Here is a 22478-nt window from a genome sequence, read left to right on the forward strand (position 1 = left end):
GGGAGCATTATCCCACTTGTCCTTATTGTGTCCGGTCACACATGTAATCTCCTGTTATATAATGGACGGCGCGGCATTATCCGCTCTATGTCTGGAGCAGTCGGTTGTCGTCCACGACCACGTATTACATATATGTATAGGATATATAGAGCGGGCACTCACCTATACACCGGGGAGCATTATCCCACTTGTCCTTATTGTGTCCGGTCACACATGTAATCTCCTGTTATATAATGGACGGCGCGGCATTATCCGCTCTATGTCTGGAGCAGTCGGTTGTCGTCCACGACCACGTATTACATATATGTATAGGATATATACAGCGGGCACTCACCTATACACCGGGGAGCATTATCCCACTGGTCCTTATTGTGCCCGGTCACACATGTAATCTCCTGTTATATAATGGACGGCGTGGCATTATCCGCTCTATGTCTGGAGCAGTCGGTTGTCGTCCACGACCACGTATTACATATATGTATAGGATATATACAGCAGGCACTCACCTATACACCGGGGAGCATTATCCCACTGGTCCTTATTGTGTCCGGTCACACATGTAATCTCCTGTTATATAATGGACGGTGCGGCATTATCCGCTCTATGTCTGGAGCAGTCGGTTGTCGTCCACGACCACGTATTACATATATGTATAGGATATATAGAGCGGGCACTCACCTATACAGCGGGGAGCATTATCCCACTGGTCCTTATTGTGTCCGGTCACACATGTAATCTCCTGTTATATAATGGATGGTGCGGCATTATCCGCTCTATGTCTGCAGCAGTCGGTTGTCGTCCACGACCACGTATTACATATATGTATAGGATATATAGAGCGGGCACTCACCTATACACCGGGGAGCATTATCCCACTGGTCCTTATTGTGCCCGGTCACACATGTAATCTCCTGTTATATAATGGACGGCGTGGCATTATCCGCTCTATGTCTGGAGCAGTCGGTTGTCGTCCACGACCACGTATTACATATATGTATAGGATATATACAGCAGGCACTCACCTATACACCGGGGAGCATTATCCCACTGGTCCTTATTGTGTCCGGTCACACATGTAATCTCCTGTTATATAATGGACGGTGCGGCATTATCCGCTCTATGTCTGGAGCAGTCGGTTGTCGTCCACGACCACGTATTACATATATGTATAGGATATATAGAGCGGGCACTCACCTATACACCGGGGAGCATTATCCCACTGGTCCTTATTGTGTCCGGTCACACATGTAATCTCCTGTTATATAATGGACGGCGCGGCATTATCCGCTCTATGTCTGGAGCAGTCGGTTGTCGTCCACGACCACGTATTACATATATGTATAGGATATATAGAGCGGGCACTCACCTATACACCGGGGAGCATTATCCCACTTGTCCTTATTGTGTCCGGTCACACATGTAATCTCCTGTTATATAATGGACGGCGCGGCATTATCCGCTCTATGTCTGGAGCAGTCGGTTGTCGTCCACGACCACGTATTACATATATGTATAGGATATATAGAGCGGGCACTCACCTATACACCGGGGAGCATTATCCCACTTGTCCTTATTGTGTCCGGTCACACATGTAATCTCCTGTTATATAATGGACGGCGCGGCATTATCCGCTCTATGTCTGGAGCAGTCGGTTGTCGTCCACGACCACGTATTACATATATGTATAGGATATATACAGCGGGCACTCACCTATACACCGGGGAGCATTATCCCACTGGTCCTTATTGTGCCCGGTCACACATGTAATCTCCTGTTATATAATGGACGGCGCGGCATTATCCGCTCTATGTCTGGAGCAGTCGGTTGTTGTCCACGACCACGTATTACATATGTATAGGATATATACAGCGGGCACTCACCTATACACCGGGGAGGATTATCCCACTGGTCCTTATTGTGCCCGGTCACACATGTAATCTCCTGTTATATAATGGACGGCGCGGCATTATCCGCTCTATGTCTGGAGCAGTCGGTTGTCGTCCACGACCACGTATTACATATATGTATAGGATATATACAGCGGGCACTCACCTATACACCGGGGAGCATTATCCCACTGGTCCTTATTGTGCCCGGTCACACATGTAATCTCCTGTTATATAATGGACGGTGCGGCATTATCCGCTCTATGTCTGGAGCAGTCGGTTGTCGTCCACGACCACGTATTACATATATGTATAGTATATATACAGCCGGCACTCACCTATACACCAGGGAGCATTATCCCACTGGTCCTTATTGTGCCCGGTCACACATGTAATCTCCTGTTATATAATGGACAGCGCGGCATTATCTGCTCTATGTCTGGAGCAGTCGGTTGTCGCCCACGACCACGTATTCCATACATGTATAGGATATATAGAGCGGGCACTCACCTATACACCGGGGAGCATTATCCCACTGGTCCTTATTGTGCCCGGTCACACATGTAATCTCCTGTTATATAATGGACGGTGCGGCATTATCCGCTCTATGTCTGGAGCAGTCGGTTGTCGTCCACGACCACGTATTACATATATGTATAGGATATATACAGCGGGCACTCACCTATACACCGGGGAGCATTATCCCACTGGTCCTTATTGTGCCCGGTCACACATGTAATCTCCTGTTATATAATGGACGGCGCGGCATTATCCGCTCTATGTCTGGAGCAGTCGGTTGTTGTCCACGACCACGTATTACATATATGTATAGGATATATACAGCGGGCACTCACCTATACACCGGGGAGGATTATCCCACTGGTCCTTATTGTGCCCGGTCACACATGTAATCTCCTGTTATATAATGGATGGTGCGGCATTATCCGCTCTATGTCTGCAGCAGTCGGTTGTCGTCCACGACCACGTATTACATATATGTATAGGATATATACAGCGGGCACTCACCTATACACCGGGGAGCATTATCCCACTGGTCCTTATTGTGCCCGGTCACACATGTAATCTCCTGTTATATAATGGACGGTGCGGCATTATCCGCTCTATGTCTGGAGCAGTCGGTTGTCGTCCACGACCACGTATTACATATATGTATAGGATATATAGAGCGGGCACTCACCTATACACCGGGGAGCATTATCCCACTGGTCCTTATTGTGTCCGGTCACACATGTAATCTCCTGTTATATAATGGACGGTGCGGCATTATCCGCTCTGTCTGGAGCTGTCGGTTGTCGAACACGACAACGTATTACATATATGTATAGGATATATAGAGCGGGCACTCACCTATACACCGGGGAGCATTATCCCACTGGTCCTTATTGTGCCCGGTCACACATGTGATCTCCTGTTATATAATGGACGGTGCAGCATTATCCGCTCTATGTCTGGAGCAGTCAGTTGTCGTCCACGACCACGTATTACATATATGTATAGGATATATACAGCGGGCACTCACCTATACAGCGGGGAGCATTATCCCACTGGTCCTTATTGTACCCGGTCACACATGTAATCTCCTGTTATATAATGGACGGTGCGGCATTATCCGCTCTATGTCTGGAGCAGTCGGTTGTCGTCCACGACCACGTATTACATATATGTATAGGATATATACAGCGGGCACTCACCTATACACCGGGGAGCATTATCCCACTGGTCCTTATTGTGCCCGGTCACACATGTAATCTCCTGTTATATAATGGACGGTGCGGCATTATCCGCTCTATGTCTGGAGCAGTCGGTTGTCGTCCACGACCACGTATTACATATATGTATAGGATATATACAGCGGGCACTTACCTATACACCGGGGAGGATTATCCCACTGGTCCTTATTGTGCCCGGTCACACATGTAATCTCCTGTTATATAATGGACGGTGCGGCATTATCCGCTCTATGTCTGGAGCAGTCGGTTGTCGTCCACGACCACGTATTACATATATGTATAGTATATATACAGCGGGCACTCACCTATACACCGGGGAGCATTATCCCACTGGTCCTTATTGTGTCCGGTCACACATGTAATCTCCTGTTATATAATGGACGGTGCGGCATTATCCGCTCTATGTCTGCAGCAGTCGGTTGTCGTCCACGACCACGTATTACATATATGTATAGTATATATACAGCGGGCACTCACCTATACAGCGGGGAGCATTATCCCACTGGTCCTTATTGTACCCGGTCACACATGTAATCTCCTGTTATATAATGGACGGTGCGGCATTATCCGCTCTATGTCTGGAGCAGTCGGTTGTCGTCCACGACCACGTATTACATATATGTATAGGATATATACAGCGGGCACTCACCTATACACCGGGGAGCATTATCCCACTGGTCCTTATTGTGCCCGGTCACACATGTAATCTCCTGTTATACAATGGCCGGTGCGGCATTATCCGCTCTATGTCTGCAGCAGTCGGTTGTCGTCCACGACCACGTATTACATATATGTATAGGATATATACAGCGGGCACTCACCTATACACCGGGGAGGATTATCCCACTGGTCCTTATTGTGCTCGGTCACACATGTAATCTCCTGTTATATAATGGACGGTGCGGCATTATCCGCTCTATGTCTGGAGCAGTCGGTTGTCGTCCACGACCACGTATTACATATATGTATAGGATATATAGAGCGGGCACTCACCTATACACCGGGGAGCATTATCCCACTGGTCCTTATTGTGCCCGGTCACACATGTAATCTCCTGTTATATAGTGGACGGTGCGGCATTATCCGCTCTATGTCTGGAGCAGTCGGTTGTCGTCCACGACCACGTATTACATATATGTATAGGATATATACAGCGGGCACTCACCTATACACCGGGGAGCATTATCCCACTGGTCCTTATTGTGTCCGGTCACACATGTAATCTCCTGTTATATAATGGACGGTGCGGCATTATCCGCTCTATGTCTGGAGCAGTCGGTTGTCGTCCACGACCACGTATTACATATATGTATAGGATATATACAGCGGGCACTCACCTATACACCGGGGAGCATTATCCCACTGGTCCTTATTGTGCCCGGTCACACATGTAATCTCCTGTTATATAATGGACGGTGCGGCATTATCCGCTCTATGTCTGGAGCAGTCGGTTGTCGTCCACGACCACGTATTACATATATGTATAGTATATATACAGCGGGCACTCACCTATACACCGGGGAGCATTATCCCACTGGTCCTTATTGTGCCCGGTCACACATGTAATCTCCTGTTATATAATGGACGGTGCGGCATTATCCGCTCTATGTCTGGAGCAGTCGGTTGTCGTCCACGACCACGTATTACATATATGTATAGGATATATACAGCGGGCACTCACCTATACACCGGGGAGGATTATCCCACTGGTCCTTATTGTGCCCGGTCACACATGTAATCTCCTGTTATATAATGGACGGTGCGGCATTATCCGCTCTATGTCTGGAGCAGTCGGTTGTCGTCCACGACCACGTATTACATATATGTATAGGATATATACAGCGGGCACTCACCTATACACCGGGGAGGATTATCCCACTGGTCCTTATTGTGCCCGGTCACACATGTAATCTCCTGTTATATAATGGACGGTGCGGCATTATCCGCTCTATGTCTGGAGCAGTCGGTTGTCGTCCACGACCACGTATTACATATATGTATAGGATATATACAGCGGGCACTCACCTATACACCGGGGAGCATTATCCCACTGGTCCTTATTGTGTCCGGTCACACATGTAATCTCCTGTTATATAATGGACGGTGCGGCATTATCCGCTCTATGTCTGCAGCAGTCGGTTGTCGTCCACGACCACGTATTACATATATGTATAGTATATATACAGCGGGCACTCACCTATACAGCGGGGAGCATTATCCCACTGGTCCTTATTGTACCCGGTCACACATGTAATCTCCTGTTATATAATGGACGGTGCGGCATTATCCGCTCTATGTCTGGAGCAGTCGGTTGTCGTCCACGACCACGTATTACATATATGTATAGGATATATACAGCGGGCACTCACCTATACACCGGGGAGCATTATCCCACTGGTCCTTATTGTGCCCGGTCACACATGTAATCTCCTGTTATATAATGGACGGTGCGGCATTATCCGCTCTATGTCTGGAGCAGTCGGTTGTCGTCCACGACCACGTATTACATATATGTATAGGATATATAGAGCGGGCACTCACCTATACACCGGGGAGCATTATCCCACTGGTCCTTATTGTGCCCGGTCACACATGTAATCTCCTGTTATATAGTGGACGGTGCGGCATTATCCGCTCTATGTCTGGAGCAGTCGGTTGTCGTCCACGACCACGTATTACATATATGTATAGGATATATACAGCGGGCACTCACCTATACACCGGGGAGCATTATCCCACTGGTCCTTATTGTACCCGGTCACACATGTAATCTCCTGTTATATAATGGACGGTGCGGCATTATCCGCTCTATGTCTGGAGCAGTCGGTTGTCGTCCACGACCACGTATTACATATATGTATAGGATATATACAGCGGGCACTCACCTATACACCGGGGAGCATTATCCCACTGGTCCTTATTGTGCCCGGTCACACATGTAATCTCCTGTTATATAATGGACGGTGCGGCATTATCCGCTCTATGTCTGCAGCAGTCGGTTGTCGTCCACGACCACGTATTACATATATGTATAGTATATATACAGCGGGCACTCACCTATACACCGGGGAGCATTATCCCACTGGTCCTTATTGTGCCCGGTCACACATGTAATCTCCTGTTATATAATGGACGGCGCGGCATTATCCGCTCTATGTCTGCAGCAGTCGGTTGTTGTCCACGACCACGTATTACATATATGTATAGGATATATAGAGCGGGCACTCACCTATACACCGGGGAGCATTATCCCACTGGTCCTTATTGTGCCCGGTCACACATGTAATCTCCTGTTATATAATGGACGGTGCGGCATTATCCGCTCTATGTCTGGAGCAGTCGGTTGTTGTCCACGACCTCGTATTACATATATGTATAGGATATATACAGCGGGCACTCACCTATACACCGGGGAGCATTATCCCACTGGTCCTTATTGTGCCCGGTCACACATGTAATCTCCTGTTATATAATGGACGGTGCGGCATTATCCGCTCTATGTCTGGAGCAGTCGGTTGTTGTCCACGACCACGTATTACATATATGTATAGGATATATAGAGCGGGCACTCACCTATACACCGGGGAGCATTATCCCACTGGTCCTTATTGTGCCCGGTCACACATGTAATCTCCTGTTATATAATGGACGGTGCGGCATTATCCGCTCTATGTCTGGAGCAGTCGGTTGTTGTCCACGACCACGTATTACATATATGTATAGGATATATACAGCGGGCACTCACCTATACACCGGGGAGCATTATCCCACTGGTCCTTATTGTGCCCGGTCACACATGTAATCTCCTGTTATATAATGGACGGCGCGGCATTATCCGCTCTATGTCTGCAGCAGTCGGTTGTTGTCCACGACCTCGTATTACATATATGTATAGGATATATACAGCGGGCACTCACCTATACACCGGGGAGGATTATCCCACTGGTCCTTATTGTGCCCGGTCACACATGTAATCTCCTGTTATATAGTGGACGGTGCGGCATTATCCGCTCTATGTCTGGAGCAGTCGGTTGTTGTCCACGACCTCGTATTACATATATGTATAGTATATATACAGCGGGCACTCACCTATACACCGGGGAGCATTATCCCACTGGTCCTTATTGTGCCCGGTCACACATGTAATCGTCCCATACAATGGCCGGTGCGGCATTATCCGCTCTATGTCTGGAGCAGTCGGTTGTTGTCCACGACCTCGTATTACATATATGTATAGGATATATACAGCGGGCACTCACCTATACACCGGGGAGCATTATCCCACTGGTCCTTATTGTGTCCGGTCACACATGTAATCGTCCCATACAATGGCCGGTATCCAGTTATACATCGCACTGATACAGATTCCCGAACATTATAATACGTTTTCTCTCCTGATATCGTGAACCGGTCGGTATTTTCCGGCTTCTTACATTGAGCTGTGGGATAAAAGTGATAAATATTAGTATAATTACACAGATCTGACCCCACAACCTGCACATAACTACGGACCCCAGTATTCACCTGTCCTGACCATATATCCCCCGATATCACATGTATAGGTATTATGCGTCACCACACTGCGACTAACTGAGGGACAATTTGGCCCATCATGGTGAAGAGAGAGTTATTAATTCTGTGACATGTGTCACTTTATGCTGTTACCTCTGGGCGGTTTCAATGTATCACAGTGATCTTGACATGGTTTTTTTTCATGACATTTTTCTTTATGTTGATGAAAATTTAAAAAAAAAAAATTTGGAAATTCTATACTTTGTATTCTTATACTCCTAAACCAGACAGTCATACCACAGAAACAAGTTAATAAATAACATTTCCCATAAGTTTACAGCAACAATTTTTTTTTAAAAGTTTTTCTTTAACATCTGAAAAGAAAAAAGGGTTTTAAAAATCAAATTTTCATTTGCAAGGAAATTTACTAAAATTTATATATTTAGTCGCTTATTCATTTTTGTAGTGACTTCAAGTGGTCTATATCTAAGAAAAAATATTAACGAGCGATAACATTTTAAGAACTACAACCCTCAAAGTATTCAAAACTGCTGTCTGGAATTGTGTTAAAGGAGTTGTCTATACCTGGGTTCAAGTCTGCAGTCACTATGTGACATGTGAATCCTAACCGTGCGTACAGTGCACGCTGTGAGGATTCACTAGTCTGCAGTCAGAGTAACTGCACAAAAATAAAACCAAAAACACATGGGCTACTTGCACAGTGAACAAGTCTGTTAAGCTGCTCCACCAATCGCCAAGGTATACCCATATAGAGCAGTCCTATCCAATGTACATAATCCCTATCTGATGTATTTAAAAACCTGATCATCTGTATAGTACCTGTATGAACAGGGCTCAGAGAGAAAATATCCATGTGGAACATGCAGGATGGAACAGCTACAATGCAGATGACCCACAGAGGAGTGGTGGACTCCCCAGTCTTGTAGAAACAAGAGAACAATTATAAAACCAATTATGGGTATACCTTGGCGATTGGTGGAGCAGCTTAACATACTTTTTTTGCAAAAAAACGTATTAACTAAATACCCTGTATTTTTTTTTATTTTTTGACTAGCACTTGCTTATTTACTGTGACTTTTTTTTACAACAGAGTATTTTTTGACCTCTCTGTGCGCTTTTGTGTCTTTAACTGCACACTTGAACTACGAGCCTGGGCAGCCAGTTTACCCTTTTCACGCCAGAGCCTGTTTTCGCCTTTGAGACCGGGCCATTTTTATCAGTTCTGACCAGTGTCACTTTATGAGGAAATAACTCTGGAGCTTCATCAGCTCTTCCCGATTCGGATATTAATTTTTTTATTTTACTTTATGATATTGATAAAATTTGTTCGATAGGACTTAAGTTTCCGATATTTTCAGAAAAAAAACGCGACAAAACTTTTGAAAATTTTACAATTTTCAAACTTAATTTTTATGCCCTTAAATCACAGAGATATGTCACACAAAATAGTTAAACAACATTTCTCACTTGTCTACTTTACATCAGCACAATTATTTTTGGAACATAATTTTTTATTACGAAATTAGAAGGGTTAAAAGTTGACCAGCCGTTTCTCATTTTTCCATAAAATTTGCAAAACCATTTTTTTTTTTTTTTTTAGGGACCACCTCACATTTGAAGTGACTTTCAAGGGTCCATACGACAGAAAATACCCAAAATTGACACCATTCTAAAAACTGCACCCCTCAAGGTGCTCAAAACCACATTCAAGAAGTTTATTAACCCTTCAGGAGCTTCACAGGAATTAATGGAATGTGGGAAAAAATGAACATTTAACTTTTTCCCACAAAAATGTTGCTCATTTTTTTCCAACATTCTTTACTTTTTTCTTTTGCATTCTCTGACATTTAACACGGCATTCTGCAGAATGGATATTGTTTGGGATCTCGCATATCCAACACAGTGCACCTATTGAATTAGACTAACTATGTACTTTACTGCCCGTACCCATGCACGCATGTATGTGTATTTTTGAGGAGCTGTTAATAGATATATATAATATAATATAATATATGTAATGTATGTAATATATATACTGCTCAAAATAAAGGGAACACAAACAACAGAATCTAACTCCTGTCGGCTGCCTTTGACACAGTGGACCATTCCCTATTATTACAGACCCTCTCATCCCTTGGCATCACAGACTTGGCCCTATCCTGGATCTCATCATACCTAACAGACAGGACATTCAGCGTCTCCCACTCACACACCACCTCCTCACCTCGCCCCCTATCTGTCAGAGTCCCACAAGGTTCAGTCCTTGGGCCCCTGCTCTTCTCCATTTACACCTTTGGCCTGGGACAGCTCATAGAATCTCATGGTTTTCAGTATCATCTCTACGCTGATGACACACAGATCTACATCTCTGGACCAGATATCACCTCCCTTCTAACCAGAATCCCTCAATGTCTGTCCACTATTTCATCCTTCTTCTCCGCTAGGTTTCTGAAACTTAACATGGACAAAACAGAATTCATCATCTTTCCCCCATCTCACACGACCCCCCCCCCTCAACGAACCTATCCATTACAGTAAACGGCTGCCCTCTCTCCCCAGTCGCACAAGCTCGCTGCCTCGGGGTGATCCTTGATGCTGATCTCTCCTTCAAACCACATATCCAAGCCCTTTCCACTTCCTGCCGACTTCAACTCAAAAATATTTCACAAATCCGTTCATTCCTCAACCATGAATCTGCAAAAACCCTAGTCCATGCCCTCATCATCTCTTGCCTTGACTACTGCAACCTCCTGCTCTGTGTGTTCTGTCTCCGCCATCTAATATTGCTACCCTGATTATTTGCTTGCATAATTGCAGTTTCCTCAGTATACAGTATTGATATATTCATGCCTTTATTCATCTGTGATGCTTTGGCTCCCTCTAGCGGTCAGAGTTATGTTGGCAGTTCAATCTTGTTTTTGTATTATCCATGTCTGATTCTCCTCCTCCTTTGCAATGCATTATGGTAGCTCAGCCTCCATTTCCCTCCATTTTTCCTTTCACTTTCTTCAGTTTGCCTTCAAGGAAAGACGCTTCACTTCATCCTCCTTGCGATTGCATTGCCGGTATGTCTTTATGCTCTATATTAGCTTAGTTTAACCAGTTGTACTCCTAGTTTAGTCACTAGCTTTCTAAATGTTATGCATAATGTATATCATGTGTATTATGTATCTGTTCTATGCCATGCACTGATTCTATGTATATCATTGTTCACAGTTTCACCGCATCAATATACCACTACGTTTAATAAAGCACAGACTCAACCACAGTCTCCTTATTGGACCCCGGTATAGCGGTTTAGCTGACTGTATAGCTACGTATGAGCCTGCCTCAGCTAGTGAGGACAGAACAGTGAAACGGCAGCCATCCAGCTAGTGGGATTCAAGTCACCGGCTACTCAGAGACTAAATACAGCTGCAGCAATCTCTGCACAGCCAAGCACTTTCCCAAGACACCATGTCTCACAAATCACATAGGACAAGATCTGTTACTTCCGTCTCCTCAAAGACAACATCCATCAGCAGCGCAGTCGCCATTGCCCGCGCAAATGCTGAAGCCGCCAAAATACGAGCGAACTTTGCTGACCAAGAGATGCAACTTAAATTAGAAAAAGCACGCCTAGATGACGAAGAGAGAAGGTCACTCTTAGAGAGAGACGAGCAAGAGAGAAGGTCGCGCTTAGAGAGAGACGAGCAAGAGAGAAGGTCGCGCTTAGAGAGACGCTTAGAGAGACGAGCAAGAGAGAAGGTCGCGCTTAGAGAGAGATGAGCAAGAGAGAAGAATGCAGTTAGAGAGAGCCAACCAAGAGAGAAGAATGCAGTTAGAGAGAGCCGACCAAGAGAGAAGAACGCAGTTAGAGAAGCCCAGCCCAGCTCCATGGAGTACACAAAACACGCCAGCTGACAGTGAGCATGGCGGGGAGGAAAGGAACACTGATACAGCTACGCCAGAGATCACTTCACAATGTACCGAGGTCTGCAAAGGGACAATAGACAGTAGGTCCTGTTCAAAAATATGCCTCGTCAAAGTATACCCGAAGGGCCATAGAGACCAAGCTGTAAGACTGTATGCTATCTTAGATGACCAAAGTAATCGATCCTTGGCTAGATCAACGTTCTTTGACCTATTCAACATCAAAGGGCCAAGCACTCCCTACTCCTTAAAGACGTGTGCAGGTACTGTGACAACAGCAGGCAGGAAAGCTACTGACTACCAGATCGAGTCTTTAGACGGACAATTCTGCCTACCACTACCTACGATCATCGAATGTAACCAGATCCCAGACAACAGATCTGAAATCCCTACGCCAGATGTAGCAATCCATCACGCTCACTTTAAACGAATAGCACACCTCATACCGGAACTCGACCATCAGGCCCAGATAATTCTGCTGTTGGGGAGAGATATCCTACAGGTTCATAAAGTGAGACGTCATATCAACGGACTCCACAATGCTCCCTATGCCCAAAGGCTAGACCTAGGATGGGTCATAATTGGCAACGTATGCTTGGGACGCATGCACGCCCCATCTTCTGTGACAAGCATGCTGACAAATACATTGGAGAAAGGACGTCCATCTCTGTTTCAACCTTGTAACAATGAGTTCCATGTCAGGGAACTGCCACACAGCATCCAACTACCTGATCATTTAATAGACTTTACTCACGACAGCAGTATAGTGTCGGGAAGCTATGAGGATCAGTTAGGGGGCACAGTCTTCCAGAGAACTAAGCAGGACAACCAAGTGGCAATGTCGGTAGAGGACAAGTTGTTCTTAGAGGTAATGGACAAGGGACTCGTTAAAGATGAGACCAACAGCTGGGTCGCACCTCTTCCCTTCAAAACCCACAGACCACGTCTACCGAACAACAGAAATCAGGCATTACAACGTTTCTCCTCTCTCATTCGTAATCTGCAAAAGAAACCAGAGATGAAAGATCACTTTTTCTCCTTCATGTCAAAGATTTTTGAAAACCGTCACGCAGAACTAGCTCCCACTCTCAAAGACTCTGAAGAATGCTGGTTCCTACCCATGTTCGGAGTATACCACCCTAAAAAACCAGGCCAGATCAGAGTCGTGTTTGATTCCAGTGCTAAATTTAATGATGTCTCCCTGAATGACGTTCTGCTGACAGGACCAGACCTCAATAACAAACTACTGGGTGTACTTATGCGCTTCCATAAGGATTCCATTGCCTTCATCGCTGACATCCAGCAAATGTTCCATTGTTTCCTTGTGAGAGAGAGAGACAGGAACTTCCTAAGATTCTTCTGGTACAGAGACAATGATCCTACTAAAGAAGTCACAGAGTATCGCATGAGAGTGCACATCTTTGGCAACAGTCCTTCACCTGTAGTCGCCATTTACGGACTCAAAAGGTCGGCTCAGGAAGGAGAACCAGAATACGGAGCAGATGTCAGACAATTCATAGAAAAGGACTTTTAAGTCGACGACTGTCTAAAAGCCATGCCTTCAAATGAGACTGCCATCAGTCTTCTCAGGAGAGCCCGGGACATGCTTGCCTGCTCGAACCTTAGGCTTCATAAAATAGCCTCAAACAGCCAAGAATTCATGGAAGCGTTCCCTTCTCAGGACCTATGTAATGGTCTCAGAGACCTGGACCTGGGGTCAGACCCCACACCAATGCAACGCAGCCTCGGGCTTCTCTGGAATCTACAGTCAGACACTTTCACCTTTCAGGACAACCAGGAAGAAAGGCCTTTCACACGTAGAGGCGTCCTGTCTACCATCAACAGTCTGTACGATCCCTTGGGTTTCGCAGCTCTTGTTACTATACAAGGCAAGGCCCTACTAAGAGACTTAACTAGGGAAAAATTTGACTGGGATGCACCTCTGCCACCTGTGAAGAGGATCCAGTGGGAAGAGTGGAAGAACTCGTTAGCGGCACTCTCCAACCTGAATGTGCCGAGACCGTACACCCCTGTGCCATCTACTGAGATACAGAGCCAAAGACTGTACGTATTTGCAGATGCTTCTGTCAAAGCAATTGCCGCTGTTGCCTACCTCAAAACTGTAGACTCCAAATGTCAGTGCCACATTGGTTTCGTCATGGGAAAGGCCAAACTCGCACCACAACCAGAGTACACTATACCCAGGTTAGAGCTTTGTGCCGCAGTCTTAGCCGTTGAGTTAGCGGAGTTCATCGCATCCGAAATGGATATCGACCTGACACAGGCCAAGTTCTACTCAGACAGCAAAGTAGTCCTGGGATATATCCACAACGAAACCAGGCGATTCTACGTTTATGTCAATAACAGAGTGCTACGAATCAGGAGATCAGTTCACCCACAGCAGTGGCATTACATACCCACAGACCAGAATCCCGCAGATCATGCAACTAGAGCAGTTGACGCAAGTCGACTAGGAAGCACAACGTGGCTCTCGGGACCAAAACTATTGTACATTGAGGAATGTTTTCCAGACACCTTTGAACTAGTAGGAGAGGACTCAGATGCTGAAATCCGCTCTCAGGTGTCTACACTACATACAATGACCTCTGTTATCCAGCTCGGATCTTGCAGGTTCGACAGATTCTCAAGTTGGAAGTCACGTACTCGAGCCATTACCTGCCTGACTCATATAGCTCGCTCATTCAGGACCACCAGAACTCGTGACATGGAAAAATGTAAAGGAGCAGCGAGGCTTACCCACGAAAGCCTAATCACCTTCATGGCTGAAACTGCAGCTATAATCAATGCAAGACGCCTGGTTCCAGTTCCTAACGACCCTGAGGAACCCTTGTTATTGACTCCAGCTACTCTACTTACCCAGAAAACGGGACTGTCCAGTGCCCCTCCAGGAGGATTCGACGCTAAGGACCTCTACAAGCGCCAATGGAGACAGGTACAAAGTCTTGCAAATACTTTCTGGGACAGGTGGCGCAAACAATATTTGTCTACCCTGCAGCCACGGACGAAGTGGCAATCTACTAAACCTAATCTGAACATAGGTGACCTTGTTCTTGTGAAAGACTGTCAGATTCACCGGAACCAGTGGCCACTTGGTCTAGTTACCGCAACGTTCCCGAGCAAGGACGGCAACGTCCGCAAAGTTGAGCTAAGGATGACCAAAGGGAATGAACCTAAGACATTTTCCAGACCGGTATCTGAACTGGTCCTATTGTTGCCTTCGGAAGAAAGGAGTAGTGACATCCGTTGATGCCAGACGGGGAGTGTTCTGTCTCCGCCATCTAATATTGTTACCCTGATTATTTGCTTGCATAATTGCAGTTTCCTCAGTATACAGTATTGATATATTCATGCCTTTATTCATCTGTGATGCTTTGGCTCCCTCTAGCGGTCAGAGTTATGTTGGCAGTTCAATCTTGTTTTTGTATTATCCATGTCTGATTCTCCTCCTCCTTTGCAATGCATTATGGTAGCTCAGCCTCCATTTCCCTCCATTTTTCCTTTCACTTTCTTCAGTTTGCCTTCAAGGAAAGACGCTTCACTTCATCCTCCTTGCGATTGCATTGCCGGTATGTCTTTATGCTTCATATAGATATTCCTGCTCTATATTAGCTTAGTTTAACCAGTTGTACTCCCAGTTTAGTCACTAGCTTTCTAAATGTTATGCATAATGTATATCATGTGTATTATGTATCTGTTCTATGCCATGCACTGATTCTATGTATATCATTGTTCACAGTTTCACCGCATCAATATACCACTACGTTTAATAAAGCACAGACTCAACCACAGTCTCCTTATTGGACCCCGGTATAGCGGTTTAGCTGACTGTATAGCTACGTATGAGCCTGCCTCAGCTAGTGAGGACAGAACACTGTGGCCTCCCCTCTAACACTCTCGCACCCCTCCAATCTATTCTAAACTCTGCTGCCCGACTAATCCACCTGTCCCCCCGCTATTCCCCGGCCTCTCCCCTCTGTCAATCCCTTCACTGGCTCCCCATTGCCCAGAGACTCCAGTACAAAAGCCTAACCATGACGTACAAAGCCATCCACAATCTGTCTCCTCCATACATCTGTGACCTTGTCTCCTGGTACTTACCTACACGCAACCTCCGATCCTCACAAGATCTCCTACTCTACTCCCCTCTTATCTCCTCTTCCCACAATCGTATACAAGATTTCTCTCGCGTATCACTCCTACTCTGGAACCCTCTACCGCAACACATCAGACTCTCGCCTACCATCGAAACCTTCAAAAAGAACCTGAAGACCCACCTCTTCCGACAAGCCTACAACCTGCAGTAACCGCCGATCGACCAAACCGCTGCATGACCATCTCTACCCTCACCTACTGTATTCTCACCCATCCCTTGTAGATTGTGAGCCCTCGCGGGCAGGGTCCTCACTCCTCCTGTATTCTCACCCATCCCTTGTAGATTGTGAGCCTTCGCGGGCAGGGTTCTCACTCCTCCTGTACCAGTTATGACTTGTATTGTTTAAGATTATTGTACTTGTTTTTATTATGTATACCCCTCCTCACATGTAAAGCGCCATGGAATAAATGGCGCTATAATAAATAATAATAATAACTCCAAGTAAATCAAACTTCTGTGAAATCACACTGTCCACTTAGGAAGCAACACTGATTGACAATCAATATCACATGCTGTTGTGCAAATGGAATAGACAACAGATGGAAATTATTGACAATCATCAAGACACCCTCAATAAAGGAGTGGTTCTGCAAGTAGGGGCCACAGACCACATCTCAGTACCAATGCTTCCTGGCTGATGTTTTGGTCACTTTTGAATGTTGGTTGTGACTTCACACTCGTGGTAGCATGAGACGGACTCTACAACCCACACCAGTGGCTCAGGCAGTGCAGCTCATCCAGGATGGCACATCAATGCGAGCTGTGGCAAGAAGGTTTTCTGTGTCTGTCAGCGTAGTGTCCAGAGGCTGGAGGCGCTACCAGGAGACAGGCCAGTACACCAGAAGATGTGGAGGGGGCCATAGGAGGGCAACAACCCAGCTGCAAGACCGCTACCTCAGCCTTTGTGCAAGGAGGAACAGGAGGAGCACTGCCAGAGCTCTGCAAAATGACCTTCAGCAGGCCACAAATGTGCATGTGCATACACAAATAGTTAGACCATGCTCATGGAGTCAGTTTCTGAGTGCCCGACGTCCACAGATGGGGGTTGTGCCTACAGCCCCACACCGTGCAGGACGCTTGGCATTTACCACAGAACACCAGGATTGGCAAATTTGCCACTGGCGCCCTGTGCTCTTAACAGATGAAAGCAAGTTCATACTGAGCACATGTGACAGACGTGACAGAGTCTGGAGACGCTGTGGAGAGTGATCTGCTGCCTGCAACATTCTTCAGCATGACCGGTTTGGCAGTAGGTCAGTAATGGTGTGGGGTGGCATTTATTTGGAGGGCCGCACAGCCCTCCATGTGCTCACCAGAGGTAGCCTGACTGCCATTAGGTACCGAGATGAGATCCTCAGACCCCTTGTGAGACCATATGCTGGTGCCGTTGGCCCTGGGTTCCTCCTAATGCAGGACAATGCCAGACCTCATGTGGCTGGAGTGTGTCAGCAGTTCCTGCAAGATGAAGGAATTAAAGCTATGGACTGGCCCGCCCGTTCCCCAGACCTGAATCCGATTGAGCACATCTGGGATGTCATGCTCCATCCATCAATGTCACGTTGCACCACAAACTGCCCAGGCGTTGGCAGATGCTTTAGTCCAAGTCTGGGAGGAGACCATCTATCGCTTCATCAGGAGCATGCCTAGGCGTTGTAGGGAGGTCATACAGGCACGTGGAGGCCACACACAATACTGAGCATCATTTTCTTGTCTTGAGGCATTTCCACTGAAGTTGGATCAGTCTGTAACTTCATTTTTCACTTTGATTTTGAGCATCATTCCAACTCCAGACCTCCGTGGGATATTAGTTGCGGTTTACATTGATCATTTTTAGGTTTTATTGTTCTCAACACATTGCACTATGTAATGAATTAATATTTACAACTGGAATATTTCATTTGGTTATATCTAGGAGGTAGCATTTTAGTGTTCCCTTTATTTTTTTGAGCAGTGTATATTGGCCCTTCATGATGAAGATAAAGTTTTTAATTCTGTAACATTTGTGACTTTATGCTTTGTTACCTCTGGACGGTTTCAGTGTATCGCAGCAATTCTGAAATTGTTTTTTCATTACACATTTTTCCTTATGTTGCTGAAAATTTTAAAAAATGTGACATTTTCATACTTTGCATTTTTATGCTCTTAAATCAGGTAGTCATGCCACAGAAAAAAGTTAATAAATGTGTAACATTTCCCATAAGTCTACTTTCCAGCAGCAATTTTTCAAGGTATTTTTCTTTTTTTTTCCTTTTAAAATGTTAAAAGGTTTTAAAATTACATTTTCATTTTCAAGGAAATTTACAAGACCTATATATTTACAATGGGTACGGAAAGTATTCAAACCCCTTTACATTTTTCACTCGAATTTACCAAATGGCTGCAATGAAACAAAGTTCCTGTTTTCTCAGTAATGTGCACTCTGCACCCCATCATGACTGAAAAAAAAAAAAAAACAAATGTAGAAATTTTTGCAAATTTATTAAAAAAGAAAAACTGAAATATCCCATGGTCATAAGTCTTCAGACTCTCTGCTCAGACACTCATATATAAGTCACATGCTGTCCATTTCCTTGTGATCCTCCATGAGATGGTTCTACTCCTTCATTGGAGTCCAGCTGTGTGTAATTACACTGATAGGATGTGATTTGGAAAGTCGCACACCTGTCTATATAAGACCTCACAGCTCACAGTGCATGTCAGACCAAAGGAGAATCATGAGGCCAAAGGAACTGGCCAAGGAGCTCAGAGACAGAATTGTGGCAAGGCTAAGATCTGACCAAGGTTAAAACAGAATGTCTGCAGCACTCAAGGCTCCTAAGAGCACAGAGGCCTCCATAATCCTTAAATGGAAGAAGTTTGGGACCACCAGAAGTCTTCCTAGACCTGGCCAACCAGCCAAACTGAGAAATCATGGGAGAAGAGCCTTGGTGAGAGGTAAAGAAGAACCCCAAGATCACTGTGGCTGAGCTCCAGAGATGCAGTAGGGAGACGGCAGAAAGTTCCACAAAGTCAACTATCACTGCAGCCTCAGTCTGGCCTTTATGGCAGAGTGGCCCGACAGAAGCCTCTCCTTAGTGCAAGACATATGAAAGCCCGCAAAGAGTTTGCTAAAAAACACATGAAGAACTCCTGGACTGAGGAATAAGATTCACTGGTCTGATGAGATGAAGATATACCGCTTAGAATTATCACCAAAAAGGTCTGTGTGGAGAAAACCAGTCACTGCTCATCACCTGCCCAATACAATCCCAACAGTGAAACATGGTGGTGGCAGCATCATGCTATGGGGGTGTTTTTCAGCTGTAGGGTCAGGACGACTGGTTGTTATTGAAGGAAACATGAATGCGGCCAAGTACAGAGATATCCTGGATGAAAACCTCTTCCAGAGTGCTCTGGACCTCAGACTTGGCCAAAGGTTCACCTTCCAACAAGACAATGACCCTAAGCACACAGCTAAAATAACAAAGGAGTGGCTTCAGAACAACTCTGTGATCATTCTTGACCGGCCCAGCCAGAGCCTGACCTAAACCCAATGGAGCATCTCTGGAGAGACCTGAAAATGGCGTCCACCAACGTTCACCATCCAACCTGACGGAACTGGAGAGGATCTGCAAGGAAGAATGGCCGAGGATCCCCAAATCCTGGTGTGAAAAACTTGTTGCTTCATTCCCAAGAAGACTCATGGCTGTACTAGCGCAAAAGGTGCTTCTACCCCATACTGAGCAAAGGGGCTGAAGACTTATGGCCATGTGAGATTTCAGTTTATATTTTTTGATACATTTGCAAAAAATTCTACATTTTTGTTTTATCTCAGTCAAAATGGGGTGCAGAGTGCACATTAACCCTATCGTGCTTGAACCTGCTTTTGCCTTCGTGACCGGGCCAATGTTTACAATTCTGACCACTGTCAATTTATGAAGTTATAACTCTGGAAAGCTTCAGTGGATCCCAGTGATTCTGAGATTGTTTTCTCGTGACATATTGTACTTCATGTTAGTGGTAAAATTTCTTCGATATGACTTGCGTTTTTTTGTGAAAAAATGGAAGTTTGGTGAAAATCTTGAAAATTTTGCAATTGTCAATTTTTTAATTTTTATGCCCTTAAATCAGATAGTGACAAAATTGACACCATTCTAAAAACTGCACCCCTCAAGGTGCGCAAAACCACATTCAAGAAGTTTATTAACCCTTCAGGTACTTCACAGGAATTAATGGAATGTGGAAGGTAAAAATAAACATTTATTTTTCTCTCACAAAAATTTTCCTTTAGATCTATTTTTTTTTTACTTTTGCAAAGGTAACAGGAGAAAATTAACTAAACATTTTGTTTTTCAATTACTCCTTAACATGCTGATTCCCCATAGGTGGGGGAAATCTACTGTTTGGGCGCACAGCAGAGCTTGGAAGGGAAGGAGCACCATTTGACTTGCTGGAATAATTAATGACACCATTTTGCAAACTAGACCCCTTAGGGAACTTATCTTGATGTGTATTGAACACCTTGAACCCACAGGTGCTTCAGGGAAGTTTATAACGTAGAGCTGTGGAAATAAAAAAAATAAATCACATTTTTCCCAAATAAAATCTTCTTTAGCTCCATATTTTGCATTTTCATAAGGGTAAAAGGTGAAATTGCTCCATGCATTGTGTTGTGCAATTTCTCTTGAGCACGCTGATACACCATATGTGGGGGAATACTACTGTTTGGGTGCATGGCAGGGCTCGGAAGGGAAGGAGCACCATTTGACTTTTGGAATGCAAAATTGGCTGGAATAGATAGCGGATGCCATGTTGTGTTTGGAGAATCCTAAACGGTGGAAACCCCCCATAAGTGACCCCATTTTGGAAACTAGACCCCTGAAGGAATGTATCTAGATGTCTGGTGAGCACCTTGATCCTCCAGGAGTTTCAAAGAATTGTATAATATTGAGCTGTCAAAAAAAAAAAACATTTTAGCACAAAAATGCTATTTTAGCCCCCACTTTTTTATTTTCAAGAGGGTATCAAGAAAAAGTGGACCCCAAAGTTTGTTGTGCAATTTCTCCTGAGTACGCCAATACCCAGTATGTGGCGGAAAACTACTCTCTGGGAGCATGGCAGGACATGAAAGGGAAGGAGCGCCATATTACAGTGCAAGTATTGCTGCATTGGTTTAACCCCTTAGTGACAGAGCCAATTTGGTACTTAATGACCGAGCCAATTTTTGCAATTCTGACCACTGTCACTTTATGAGGTTATAACTCTGGAACGCTTCAACGGATCCCGCTGATTCTGAGATTGTTTTTTCGTGACATATTGTACTTCATGTTAGTGGTAACATTTCTTCGATATTACTTGCGATTATTTATGAAAAAAACGGAAATATGGCGAAAATTTTTAAAATTTTGCAATTTTCAAACTTTGTATTTTTATGCCCTTAAATCCGAGAGATATGTCACGAAAAATAGTTAATAAATAACATTTCCCACAAGGCTACTTTACATCAGCACAATTTTGGAAACAACATTTTTTTTTGTTAGGGAGTTATAAGGGTTAAAAGTTGACCAGCAATTTCTCATTTTTACAACACCATTTTTTTTTAGGGACCACATCACATTTGAAGTCATTTTGAGGGGTCTATATGATCGAAAATACCCAAGTGTGACACCATTCTAAAAACTGCACCCCTCAAGGTTCTCAAAACCACATTCAAGAAGTTTATTAACCCTTTACGTGCTTCACAGGAACTGAAACAATGTGGAAGGAAAAAATGAACATTTAACTTTTTTTTGCAAACATCTTAATTCAGAACCATTTTTTTTATTTTCACAAGTGTAAAAACAGAAATGTAACCATAAATTTTGTTATGCAATTTCTCCTGAATACGCCAATATCCCATATGTGGGGGTAAACCACTTTTTGGGCGCACCGCAGAACTGAAGGAGCGCAGTTTGACTTTTTCAATGCAGAATTGGCTGGAATTGAGATTGGACGCCATGTCACCTTTAGAGAGCCCCTGATGTGCCTAAACAGTGGAAACCCCCCACAAGTGACACCATTTTGGAAACTAGACCCCTTAAGGAACTTATCTAGATGTGTGGCGAGCACTTTGAACCCCCATGTGCTTCACAGAAGTTTATAACGTAGAGCCGTGAAAATAAAAAATATTTTTTTTTCCACAAAAAAGATTTTTTAGCCCCCAAGTTTTTATTTTCACAAGGGTAACAAGAGAAATTGGACCCC

At 44.8% G+C, this 22478-nt stretch overlaps 1 protein-coding gene across 1 annotated transcript in view; it reads right to left on the reverse strand.

Moving 5' to 3' along the window:
* LOC138658224 (receptor-type tyrosine-protein phosphatase alpha-like) overlaps positions 1-22478 on the reverse strand; it is a 210577-nt gene that overhangs the window by 148920 nt on the left and 39179 nt on the right. Inside the window, exon 6 of the mRNA XM_069745730.1 lies at positions 7897-8076. Within this exon, the coding sequence (XP_069601831.1) occupies positions 7897-8076 (180 nt within the window). The remainder of the gene's footprint in view (positions 1-7896; positions 8077-22478) is intronic.

The sequence above is a fragment of the Ranitomeya imitator genome, chromosome 1 (assembly GCF_032444005.1).
Source record: "Ranitomeya imitator isolate aRanImi1 chromosome 1, aRanImi1.pri, whole genome shotgun sequence".
Lineage (NCBI taxonomy): Eukaryota > Metazoa > Chordata > Amphibia > Anura > Dendrobatidae > Ranitomeya > Ranitomeya imitator.